Below are 13751 nucleotides of genomic sequence, written 5' to 3'. Positions count from 1 at the left end.
ATTTGAAAATTACTGGTAAGGAGTATAAATCACATTTCCAGTCTGCTAAGTATTAGTATATCAGGGCAGTGTTAGAACACCGTTTTTCATCCAAAAGTAGTTCAGCAGATCATTTGATGCCACTTGCTATGAACTCACACGAAGCTGACAGAAAGAAGTGGCCCAGTAAAAATTATTGTGATATAAATTGCGTCTCTAAAACAGTAACTGAACAGTTACAGATAAATAAGTGGCTTGTTATAAATAACAGTTTAGATTAAGAACAGTTTAGAATGAACTGGAATTTGCAGACACTTGTTAATTTACTGCTCTGGCTAAAACATCCTGAATTTTTCAAACTGGGAAGTTTATTAATGAACAGGATAAAAAAAATGCAGCATAATATACATATCGGTTAACTCTTCATGTCTTAAACTGTGGCCACAGAGTTTTCTCCCTGCTCTGTAAGAGATTGAGGGGTGGGAGTAACAGGCTGTCATAATAATGCAGCTTCTGTTATGTTAACATTGTAAAGCACACAAAGCTAAGCTTACAAAAAGACATCAGAAGAATTTTAAAAGAGTAGTTTGAGAAATAAAATACAAAGTTGAACTGAATGGGAGCAGTAAAAGAGAGTATGACCGATGAAGTGGCATGTTACTGCCTGAAGTGAGTAACCTTCTATAGGCTGAATTTATATCATCCAATAGGGACGTCTTTATGTCTTTCTCCTTTTATGCATCTACATATTCTCTATGTGCCACCTAGGATTTTTCATCTTGCCCATCAAGAATTCTATATTTTGTAATCTTTTCAGACCAGTATCTCCTATTATACTTTAACGTCAGTAGGTTTCTTGCATCCTCCGGAGGCAGGGTTCCTTGCTACACCTTTTTCTGTAATTCTCCCCATTCTTTTATGCTAAAGAGCTGTTTTGTTCATGGTTATCCACCACGAAAGGGACTGCATACACATTCCTTAGTAGCTTATAAATTTTTACTCCTTTACTTTTAGTTTTCTGGGAGATGAGTAATTTAGGATATCAACCATAAAAAACACAGCTATATGTAGGAGCACGTGTGTGTGTGTGTATACAGGTATTCCGTTTCCTAACAGAGAACTTTCTATGCGTCATTGGCATTTTTTATTACAGATCCTGGCCCCAGATGAGAACGTTGGAGAGTAGGCTTGCCTTTTGGTCTGAGTTCTTATGCTTTCTTCTGTATAATTCCATGCCCAGCCAAAATCTGAAAGTCCCAATAATAAGTCTCAATAAAAAAAGCATCTACTAACACTAACTTTTTGTGTGGTTCTGATTTACAAGAATGAGCATTTAGTGCAAAATGTTCTCGCTGTTCTTGTTTTCTTGTTGGGTCTCAGTGTCAGCTACTCCAAAGGAAAAAGGAAAAAAGGTGACTGGGTGTGGTTTCTTCTCTCAGTGCTAGATACTATGTCACCACTGAAATATTATCAGTAGTATTTCAAGTTGTTATTTTTTTTCTAGGCACTCTTTGGGGAGAAACAGAAGGAAGAGGAAATCAAAAAAATGAAAGATGAAATGTCTCAACTTGCAGAAGATACTGCTGCAAGAATTAGAAAGGCAGTAAGTTATGATGTTTAGAAAGAATGGGAAGATTTTTTTGGTTTTTCTCAGTGTGAAAAGCTATTGATGGTGCGTGGTCATCATGAGCAGTTTTCTTACAAGTATTTTGATAATATAGGTAGCAAGGCAGCATGCTGACAGTACCGCACTCTTCAGCTTTGTTATCTAGGCATAGATGCTTCGGAACTAAATGATATTCTTAAACCTCTCAAGAACCAAAAGTGTTGATGTCTGTGCAGACAGTGGTTGCACTGGGAAGATGTAAAGAATGGCACTTCAGTTTCAGAGATTCTGTTCCGTAGCACATCGACAGACTGAGTGTTGCATTGGTATCAAGGTATTTAATGTACGATACATGGCCTCATCTTGGAAGTTGCTGATGGAAGCTTATCATGTACGTTCAGATGATAGGACCTGTTGACAGTTGTACTATTGGTTTTTTGGCGTCTCCGTACTTAAAAATATTCCCCTATTTAGGCAAGTAAGACTCTTCTACCAAGTAGAGCTAACAATCAAAAGGCTCAATATCACAGCACGCTTAGAAATCAGAATTTTGTAGAGAAATTACTAAAAAAAAAGTTGTAGTCCCTTTATGATTTTTGTTATTGTCATTATGAGCAGCTGAAAAATGGAAGGTCTTCCGATAAGAGACCAGTCACAAAATTTTCTCCGTGTTGTGTCCCACCTGCAGTTAAAATGCAGACTGGTCTACCTGGAGGTTCTCAGTAATTATCTGCATGTCAAAGAGACTTGCTTTATTTTAAGGCAAACTCCAGAGGAAAGAAAGGCTTGTGTTGGCAATGTCTTTTGTTGCAAGTGGACAACAGTGTAAAGCAATTATCTCGTTTGTAAGTTTTCAGCGGTGCAATTGATTTTGCCTGCTTTCACTTTCTTCACTGTGACACAATGTGCATATGTACTGTATAGGGATGAAAAGATTCTTTTTCTTTCCAATCTGTTCATTTTGAAAGATTTCAGGAATATACTGCCTAAATCCTCAGAGCCTTTAAAATGAGAATAAAGATGGTTTGTGCTTTCTGTTTGGTGGTTACCTGACAGAATCACAACAATTGCATGGATTACTTAAAACTGCGATATTGAATGTCATACATGATTTGGAGAAGGCGTGAGAGCTAAAGAGCAACTAGGATAAGCACTCTGGTTGTGACAATGATTTACTCATCAGAATTTAGAAGTTTAGAAATGTCCTATTTCTTCTTCTGAAATTATCTCAGTAATAGTGAACCTATCAAAAGCATAAAAAGTAAAATTTTAAACTACGAGTTGTCATGTTTCTCCAGGTACTATCAAATACTTCTTTTGTTATGTGATCTAAAAATATCTGTTACAAATTGCAAATAACTTGGACCTAATGGACAGCAGCTTTCCTGACAGCCTTATTCTTTTTGTAAGGCCTTGTTGTGATGTCTTCCTTTCTGCTTTTTTTTCTAAACACCTTTAGTTAAAGTAGTATGGATTGATAATAAACATTCTTTCTAACATTTATGTGGTAAGATTTGTCAGTTGTTGCAGTCCCATATATGTCCATATTTATATACATGCACCACATATAGACAACGTATATATAAAAACAGGATGGAAAAATAGTTCATGGGATTAATTTTTTAGTTTTGCTTTATTTTTGATCACAGGTAGACTCTGCAAAGAAGCAATATAATGTGCAGATTTCTCGACTAACAGAAGAACTTTCAGCTCTTCAGATGGTACGGTGTTGACTGATGAAAGTATTTTTGATAGCAAAACATTTGAGACTTCTAGTTTTTGTTTATCAAGTAAAATACTAAATTCAGGTAAAAGTCAAGTAAAATACGATGAATGAATAATTGTCTAGGACTATGCTTTATAGCACTTTACGTCCTGCATGTCTCCAGACATTAATGCAACATACAGTGTCTTTCATCTTACTTGACAAAAGCGACTGTGTGCAGTGTCTTAACAGTGCAGAGATTCATATTTAGGTGTAAAGGATATTTCCTTTGAAAATTCATTTTTTAATGTGCAGATTTGCCTTATGTGTATGCCATCATACCATACTTTTACTGAGAATCTTGCCTGCCTCTGCATGAAATAATACAGTTCTGCAAATCCACGCATTTCTTTGTGTAAATTTATTCTTTGAGTTACGCATGTTCTTATCATAGTTCACAAGCATCTTGACAGTGAGATTCTGTGTTCTAGAAAACATTTCCCATTTGATGGCTTTTCCTAAGCATCCCCATTTCTTTCAGGGATAAATAAAGCATGGAAAGCTGAGTATTGCATATCTATAGTTGGGTATGTAGAAATGAAGTATATGAAAGTTGATAAAGTTTCTAAGAAAAGTCTGTGCATCACAATCATCATATTCTTGAATGAACCAGGAACTTGTAACAAATTATGTGGGAGCCCAAAAGAATGCATATGCACCTCTTTATGGATTAAACTTATTTAAAAAAGGTTTCATTTTCCGTGTCTTAGTCTATCGTGAATGAGACTGATCCTATAGAGAAAATAATGAGCAGGTAAATATAATCAAATGCGTACATACCAGCAGCAAGAATTACATTTACAATGGCTGGGTTTTGGCTTTGGCACTTCTTGAATTTCTATTTTGAGTTATTTTTTACTAGATTTATTGAAAAATGACTTTTTAAAATAGGAATGTGGAGAAAAACAGGGTCAAATTGAACGAGCCATTAGAGAGAAGAGAGCAGTGGAAGAAGAACTTGAAAAGGTAAGGCAATTGCATGCATTTTTGCATCATGTTGAAGATCTCTTTTCAGAAGGAAAAGATGTATTGATTCTTCTCATTTCTCATGGGTTTTTTGTTCCCTTAGTTTTCCTTTTTTTAGTAGATTTTCTTAATTGTAATTTTTCATGTAATTATTTTAATGTGGGTTTTGGGTTTTTTTTAATCCAGAAAGCATTTTAAAGCTGTAATACTGAACTTGAAAAAGAGAGTTCTTTGAAAAGTGTAAAAAAGTAAAAGGAGAGATGTTTGACATAATCAGAAAGAATGTTGGTACATATTCCAGTTAAACTTAAGTTCAGTAGACGGAAAACTAAATGAATGCCAGATCTTTGAAAACTTGTTTTTCCAAGTAGCAGCAGCAATGATAGAAATTCAGTTTTGTTTTAAATCACTGGAAAATAGGATGCAATGGGGAGAAGCCTCCTTGTCAGTACTACACTGCCAATCACCAGTGCAAGGTAAAGATGATCTTACATGTAAGTTTATTCTTCAGATTTACAGGGAAGACAGAGGACATGAATCTGACCATAGAAAACTGGAGCAACTGCATCAGAAATACTTGCTTGCAGAAACTACAAAAGGTGACCTTCAGTTAAGTCTACAGACAACACAAAATAAACTGAAACAACTGGAAATGAAGTACGTAACGGATGTTACAGAATTTGGATTGGAAAACAATGGAAATTATTTCTGACTAATCAAATTATTGATTATGTGTTAGTTTTTTGTCACATCTTTTTAACCAGTAGGAGGAATAGTATCAAGATACCATAATTCTGAAGCAAGGGCAGTTATGAATCACTGTAAAAGAATTAAAGGGGAAAACATGCTATAGAACGAAAGATTTTCTTTACAGGACGAGAACTGCAAGCAGTTGTTTCACCAAAAAATGAAAATAGAAGTATATTGTTTGGAATCTTACTGCATTTTTAAATACTGTTTGTAGGAAAAGTGACTCTGTGAAATATTCATGCAGAATGTATTGCTTCAGAAATTCATCTACAGTGTGGTATCTCCTAGTACATGCAGAACACTATGTTTACATAGCATACTGAATTTTGGGTCTGTGTTCAGAGCTAATAGACATTATTGCAGTTCCAATAACACAATGGTAAAAAGCACAATATGGTACAAGTTTTTAGACCAGGTGGTTGTTGTTTTCAGCATGAAAAGTGTAGGATTCTCTAGAAGTTTCAGTCATTTCTGTACTCTGATGATTGTAAATCCTGTCACTTCACCAGAGCAATCCTCAGTTGGGAATCTGGAAATGTTATAAAAAATGAAAATCTTCTGTTTCACATTGTCATTTTACTGAGATTGCTACCATATTAGATTGGTTTGATGAATTCCATCATCTTGATAAAATTCCTTGCTGACTTGTGGGTAGTTCTAGCTGTCAAGCCCATTAAACATGCTGAGCTGATAGAAACTTTCAGGAAGAAACGGGAGAAACAGAAAGAAAAAAAAGAAACAGACCAAAGATCTGTCCCAGTACATATATTTTTTTTTCTCTGGTGCAGTGGTAGTTCAACTCTTGAGTTCCAACAAGACGTTTCTTCTGTTTCAGCTCGGAGGAAGAGAAATCTCGTTGCCAGGAAGTTATCTGTAAATTGCAAAGCATTCTGGATTCAGAAAGAGAAGAGAGTGCCTTTGTCAGTGAACAAAGGCTAAAACTTCAGCAAGAGAATGAACAATTGCAAAAAGAAATGGAGGGCTTGAGAAAACTGGCCATAGAGGCTCAACAAAAAGCTAAAATAAAGGTATGGTTTGTATGTTATTTTTATTTGCTTAATAAGGCAGCAGTTCTAAGAGAAAAATCATTGAAAGTTTAAATTAAGTAAGAAAGTTTCAATGATGCTTCCTGGTTTCTGTTCAAAAGTAACTTTGTTGTAGCATTGTGTGTGCTCAGAATCTATTGGGTAACTCAATCTCTGCTAATTAAATTGTATTTTATTATGTATTAAATTCTGCTTGATAAGAAGATCCCAAATGTTCTTTGCTTTTTATAAGATGAATAGATTAAATAATAACATTTTCCTTCAAGTGATTTAACTTATTCCAGTTCCAGATCTTCATTTATCTACTGTCTGTAATGTGTTAGGAATCTATGACTTTCAGTCCAGAGTGTTCCACCATGTTGTCAGAGCAGTGTGCAACTAATAAATAATTTAATAGTGTGGGTGTCAAACATTGGTTCTGTATTTTCGGGACAGAGAACGTTTTTCTATATGAATAGTTGCAAACAAGATAATTAGCTGAAAGATGGATGTTCTTTTTGAATGTGTTCCATTAAATGCACCTGAACAGACTGGAGGTGGGAGAATGAATTAATAGTAACCTCAGCAGATTCACGGTACCTTTGGCTTCTGGAGGAAGTAACAGCTTTGATCCTTGATGTGCTTTCTAAACATACAAAGCTGGTACTTTCCCCTCTGTTCTTAACTCCAGGAGTGTAAAGATACTGAAAAGGGATGTAAGAATCTGCAGCAATGAAGAAGACTTCAGCAAGCCGTTTTACAAGTTGTGACTGGGGACCATCTCAAATCCGGTTTCCACTTTGCACCACAAGATAAAGGAAGCAGTCAAATTAAACAGGAAATCTTGTTCCAACTCCAGAACCCTTTGGCCAAACGTAGTTTAAAAACAAAGGTTCGGACTCTCGTAACAGATAGGTAGCGGTTATAAAGCATATACCACATCTTTGCCTGTCTCGTTTTTAATCAGACAGGCTTCCATTATAGTCACAGATAAGATCTATTGCTTGCTTTCGTTTTCCTCTGATGTACAAAAGATTTTAGATGCAGTTAAGAAACTCCTAACACATTTTAGCTAGATGGAAAAGAAAGAACGTGTTTCTGTGGAGAAAACACAAGGGAGAAGGATAAAGATTATTTACAAAAATAAGCATACACAGCTCATTATCCTTTATTGTCAGTTGTACTATTTGCTTAAATTGGCTTTGGGAACATGTATCTCTTTGAGCATATAATTACAAGTTTAATTATCGTATGTTACATGCTTTCAACAAAAGTTTATAGATTTAACTTGTGTTGTGTTAAAAAAAAAAAAAAAGAAGTGACAGACTTGATTGTACCGGATTTGTATTTTTTCTAGATAAGCACAATGGAGCATGAGCATGCTGTGAGAGAACATGGATACGAAGCTCGACTTAAGGAAATGGAAGACACCAGTCAGAAGTCTACTGCTGAACTTAGACGTCTGTTAGTAGCTCAGCAAAAAGCAACAAATCGGTGGAAAGAAGAAACAAAAAATCTTACTGAAACTACAGAAGCCAGGATCAGTAAGCTGAAGTAAGTGCACTTTTGTTCCTCTTCTGGTAGCTGTTACAGTTCTAGTTACTGTTTGGTGTATGGCAGTAGACCTGTGGTGACAAACCATGAAGAGCAAACCGTCCGGACTAGATGATATGCTTTCGGCAAAACAAGAAAGAATGTTCTAAAGAAAGAGAACTTTTGATGCTCTTTGTGAAGTTAGCGCTGAAGTAAAAATTTCGCAGCTTGTTGATGTGTGTGAATTTTGTAATGGCAAAAAGTAAATGGAATATATTACTTTTAATTTTCTCTTTCAAGATATAGCACACTCAACTTAGAGAATTTTAGCTTTGGATTATGAAAACCTCTATATTTATAGCTATTCAGAACAGTTGCCATAAAATCAGTTGTGGAGTGAGTCTCCAGACTTCTAAAATAAGCTGGAAAAAACCTATTGGGACGCACATCCAATGTTCTGTGCTGAGCAGTTGCTGTCGTAAATGAGGATACAAATGAGTTGTGTGATTGCCCTAAGCAAAAATATGATACAAACTTTACTTTTCTCTTAATTCATACAGGTTGCCAGGTAACTAGCTGATACTTGTATTCCCAGCACAGAATATAAGAATATTTTTGGTTTTGAAAGGACATAATAACAAGGGCATCTCACGCAACAGACACAGATTACATATCATTCCTAGATGCTGGGGAATATAAGCACCTATGGTGCCTGTGAGCCTGTATGCAGACAGACATCAACTGGTTTAGAGAAGACGGTGGCGTTATTGGAAATGAGTGAGTAGAGAAGGAAGTATCCCAATGAGAAATTAGCCATTTGCAAGTTATGTCTGAAATAAATTCTACAAGCTTATCTTTGTTCTAAATGCATACTGCTATAGATAGTGTTTGCTTCTACTTGGGTGTTAATATCCATTAAAAAATGTTAAGAATCCACACTGATCAGTTTATGAAATAAGCAGATATGGCATCTACATTCATCTTGGTTTTCCTTTTCGGTGCGTGGACATGTTGCACAGTGTTAAAATGTAAATTAATTGATCTGTGCACAGTGGATTTGTAGTGTCTTTCCTTTTATGGTATTGCCTTCCTCCAGCTCAGCTTCCTCACATGTCTTGTGTTTGGCTGGCAAGTAACAGCTAAACTGTGGCTAGTTGCAAGCTGACACACACACTCACTCTGGTTAGCCTGCCAGCTGGTGCCTGTAGGAGGCCAAGTTTTAAACGGGCTTTCTCTCAACAGAGGCAAAGATAATATGTTTGCCTCACGCTTTATTTGATTTCTAAGCTCAGGAAACTCTGTCAGTTAGATCAAGTAGACCATAAATTAGAGATTAAATTAGCCTGATATTTTTATAGAACTTCTTTGAAGTTTATGTCCTCAAGATCTCTTCCTCTTCAGAACTGGTTGAAAATTGGAGGATATTGACAGACCAGTACACAGTAACTTCTAAACTAGGAAGCTCGATTTCATAAGTCTAATTTCTTTAAAATTAAAATGGTTAGAGAAGAATGTAACATTGCATATATCATTATCTTTTAGGAAGTGCATTCAGTGGGTTCTAGAAGAAAAATTCAGGGTATGCAGCTCTGTTAATTTGAGAAATTTGAAATGACCCTTTAACTTTAGTCACTTAAAGCTCAGGATGCACTCGTGTATAGTTCTTTGCTCAGATTGATTTTCAAAGTTGAGTACTATCATGTTAACAAGGAAGCAAAGTTTTTGCCCTATTAAAATTGGAAACCTGTGAATTCAAGCTTTTATTTCCTTTGGAGTAATCTTTGGATTTTTCATGTTTTATTATTATAATGGTTTACATATTCTTAGCTCAAACCATAATATTTCTAGTATCCTATGCAATTCTTGGAGTCACAATTTTTTAAGCATAGCTTGCCATTTCTTAGTTGTCAGAATGCCAACGGTGTGAGTGGAATTGGAACCCAAGTTTCTAAACCCAAGCAAGGAAAACAGCTTCCTGAAAACGGTGCCTACAACAAACCTACCCTACCACTACTCTAACTTGGTTTTCCATCTTCTTTAGAGAAGCGTATGAATTTGACCTCCAGTCAACTTCGCAAATAGCAGTCTCGTATGTAGTAGTTCATTCCTCTTTAAAGTGACACGGTGTCTATGATGACTAGTTGTACCCATTGTCTGTCCAAATAGAGGATGCTGTGAGTTCCATCCTGCGTGAAATACAAGAATGGTGGATAAAACATTTATTGATGACCTTTCTGTCCTACTAGCAGCTTCACTGATCTGCTTTTCATTTTTTCAAGTGCTCCTTTTCTGAGTGTTTAGAACACTTTGTAGTAGTAGTGGATTGTTACCTATGATAACTAGTTCAGTTTAAATTTTTCAGATAGTTCAAAATCATACTAAATCCAATTAGAGAGAACATCTTTGTCCATTTTTCTAGAAAAACAAGTCCTACATAATCAGTCTGGGCATTTTTACCTCTCCTAAGTAAACAGTCTGGGGTTTTCTACCTTATCTGTCCAGCTATAGGCTGGCTTTTTTTTGCCTTAAAATGTACTGCATTTTGCAAAGATTACTAAACCGTTCTCTAAAAAGGCAAAAAGTCTCTTTCAGAAGACATCACAGCGTTGAGCACGTCTGCGAGAGACTGGGAGCTGTGCTTACTCACTGACAGTTTTAATGGTAAAGCTTCACTGTATGTAATTAGCTGGGTCTTACTAATGCTTTTTTGACATCTTTTGTAAATGCAGTAACTCGAGAAGAAAAATATTTTGTAGTGTTTTATGCTGAGGTAAATTTAAGCTGTTGAACTTGTAGATTATTTTCTGTAAATGAAGCTACAGAAACTCTCACAGTTGAGCATCTGGGTTCATAACTAGACCCTGAACGTAGTTCAGCAACTTCCAATTAGAAGGGAAAAATTGTAGACTTCCAAAACAATTGAAGTTGTCTGCAGAACAGCTGCTTTCCTTCTTAAAGCTTTAATGTTAAGTGTTAAAATGTTGCTATAGTGGACCAAAAGCTTTAGACCTTACTTATCTGCAGCAAAATGCTGACATAGAAAATACGACAGACATGAGAGGAAGTCTGCTTTGTGAATTCGTATGAAAAATAGGTAGTAAATTTTGAAAATGTCCCTGTTTACGTGAGAGACTGCCTATGTGGCATCATCTGGAAAACTCCTGCAATAATTTAACATCCTGTGTCAGAGAATACTGCCTGATGAGCAGAACAGAAAAATGTTCATCTCATGTTAAAAATTGTAAGTCTACGCTAAGTCCGCATTATTCTCTGTGACTTCGGTAGATACTTTGGTGCAAGTCTAAAAGCAAAGTCAGTTGCTTTTTAAGATGATTTCATAGGTGATGCTTTTAATTGCTGTATAAGCTAGAAGAAGAAGTTTTTATCAGACATTTGCTCTGCGTAACAAGGAAGCCAGCAATAGAAACAAGTTTGTTCTCTGCTAGAAGGTTGTAATTCAAACTGACGTAAGGAATTTCATAATTAAATCTGTGCGGTGATGCTCCGGTATTACGGTGACAAGTGGCTGTAACAGAACCTGTAAGTATTACCTAGAAAATTTAAAACCAGCTTATTTTTCACATTATGTGCATTACCAGATACCTAGCTATATAGTGCAGCATCCAGTTGGTACGAAAATTAGCTCCTGAGACACACAGTACTAGTTATTCAATGCAAAGTCCTTGCTTATATTATAAATGAATAATTATCGTACTTATTTTAATCTTATCGCAATAACATTTTGAGTAAATATTTTGAGCGCAAGGACAGAATGGCAAACCACTTCTTACTTTGTTGTGAACTAAAATAAAGTTGCTGATTATTTAAAAAGCAAAATAATTTTGCAGCAAATGCATTTATCACAGAAATATCAGCCAGACCACTAAATAATGGACTGATACTGGCTAAGCAGGATCTATTGAATTAAAGGCTCCGTTTTAAAGTCCTGTTGAGGCTAATGCAGGAAACGGTATCACCAAGCCTTATAGCGGGGTCCAAGTGAAAGGCCGATGTTCACCCAGCTTTCCTATACACATACATTTTTAAGTTCGTATGGTTTTGAGAGGGTTAGTTAAGCTGTGAGCTTACACTTTCCTTGTGTAAGGAAAACTTAATACCTTCCTTAGAATCTTCACCTTGACTGGGCAGCAAGGATATGAACTTAGATGAAGATATCAACATACCCTTTTTGGATTTAAGTAGAGGGCTCTCCCAAGTTTAGCTGCGTATCATGGTTATTTAGTATATTTTGAGGACAGCCTGAGACATTCCTTGGCACTTCACAAAGTTACTGTTTGATGTATTGGATTCATGTAAATATATGAGCAAATACAGAGATTGTGTTGGTGACATGTAGCAGAATTTCAGGTTTTAATAAGAATGATTACTTTTACAGCATAGTAATGTGCTTTATACGTGAATGTTTTTCAGGAAGTTATAAACTTCCTAACAAAGTCATAGCCATCTATACTGGGGAGGTAGTTTACATAAAAGCATTTTATATTGCGTTTCACCAGAAGTTTGCTGTTAGCGCAGCTCTCAGAAGCATTGAGTCAGTGTCCCATTTGTTAGTGTAGGTGTTTCCCATTCCTTTGCCTCAAATTCATGATCTGTTGCTGTTTTTCAGTTCTATCCTCATTACTTTCATTTTCCATGTGAAGGTGTCTGAAACATTTTGGCTTCTTTACTAACTTCCCAGCAGCAGCTGCTAACTTTTCCATATTCTGTGCTGCTCATTTGTCATCTTTTAAGTCTGCAGTGTTTTGTTTGTGAGGTGTAATACGTATGCATAAAGGAAGCATTAAATAAATACTTCTAAGAAATGAAGCAACATCAGTGAACATTAGGTGATTTTTAATTTTTAAAAAATTAAGCAGGAAGAGTAAATTTTGCAGCCTGTAACAGTAAAGCAGAATGATGATTTTTTTCTAAGTAATATGAGAATCTAGTAGATCAGTGAAGAACCTGTAGATAAAAATGTTGATAAATATATCGATACTTTCAGGCTTCACTGGAAATTATTCTGTGCTTTCTTGGAGATTTGGCTCTCAGTTCAAGTTAAACATGCAATCGTTGCCTATAAAACTGAACTTGGAATTAAAAACAACATCGAAACACTAGGCAATGCACTGAATACTTGTAGACTAAATTCCACCATTTTCTTCATAAAAATACATTACGGTTTTCATTTATGAGAAGGGTTTTCTTCCCTCTAAGCATCATAAGATGCTGTACGCTTTTAGAAGGATTTACTGGTCATAGACCTCACCTTCACCTTGCAAGAGGGCAAGGAACCAGTTTTGCTTCAATATACCTGTGCCAAAAGTCAATCTTGAAGGTAACTAAGAAGGTCAGTGCTTCTTGCAACATAGGTCATCGTTCCAAATAAAAACATCGCTCTTCGGCAGCGTGACTAACAACTCATGATTAGTGTGTGTTCTCTTTATTCCTGCAAAACATATAGTCTGGCAGACTATGAAAGGAAGCTGTCCTGACTTTTGATTGCATCCATTTTAGATGTACTTTGAGTTCTAATGACATTTACTGAAGTGAACTTTGACAGCAAATATTTACAATTATAAAATAGTTATGCAAATGAAGGATTACTGTTAAAGGTTGTAAAAAAGTGGTGTAGCCACTCATATTTATTTGAAGACGAGTTGTCCCAAGGCTTTTCTATTGAATTTAGGTTGTTTCTTTCTCTAAGAACATGTATGTATGTAAAAAATTAATTTAATCTGTATCTGTTTATATGTGCTTATAAACACATACAAAAACTATCACCCTCAGATTAAGTTTGGGCAAGTTTTATATTTTAAGTTAAGGTGAATTTAATGCTTCTTAAAGACTTATACTGGGTTTGGCTGGGATGGAGTTAATTTTCTTTATAGCAGCCTGTATGGTGCTGTGTTTTAGATTTATGACCAAAATAGTTTTGATAACACGGCAATGTTTTAGCTGTTGCTGAACAGTGCTAATACAGCGTCAAGGCCTTTCCTGCTCTGCTGCCCCAGCAAGTAGGCTGGCGGTGGGCAAGATACCCAGGGATACGGAGAAGGCTGAGGTACTCAATGACTTTTTTGCCTCAGTCTTCACCAGCAAGTGCTCAAGCCTCGCCGCCCAAGCC

At 35.9% G+C, this 13751-nt stretch overlaps 1 protein-coding gene across 1 annotated transcript in view; it reads left to right on the top strand.

Moving 5' to 3' along the window:
- SCLT1 (sodium channel and clathrin linker 1) overlaps positions 1-13751 on the top strand; it is a 48131-nt gene that overhangs the window by 22341 nt on the left and 12039 nt on the right. Inside the window, exons 13-18 of the mRNA XM_009334937.1 lie at positions 1484-1582; positions 3235-3306; positions 4242-4316; positions 4828-4973; positions 5902-6094; positions 7449-7645. Of these exons, the coding sequence (XP_009333212.1) occupies positions 1484-1582; positions 3235-3306; positions 4242-4316; positions 4828-4973; positions 5902-6094; positions 7449-7645 (782 nt within the window). The remainder of the gene's footprint in view (positions 1-1483; positions 1583-3234; positions 3307-4241; positions 4317-4827; positions 4974-5901; positions 6095-7448; positions 7646-13751) is intronic.

This window comes from Pygoscelis adeliae, unplaced genomic scaffold (assembly GCF_000699105.1).
Source record: "Pygoscelis adeliae isolate BGI_AS28 unplaced genomic scaffold, ASM69910v1 Scaffold31, whole genome shotgun sequence".
Lineage (NCBI taxonomy): Eukaryota > Metazoa > Chordata > Aves > Sphenisciformes > Spheniscidae > Pygoscelis > Pygoscelis adeliae.
The sequence above is the reverse complement of the archived record's forward strand: the minus strand, read 5'-3'. Positions and strand labels throughout refer to the sequence as shown.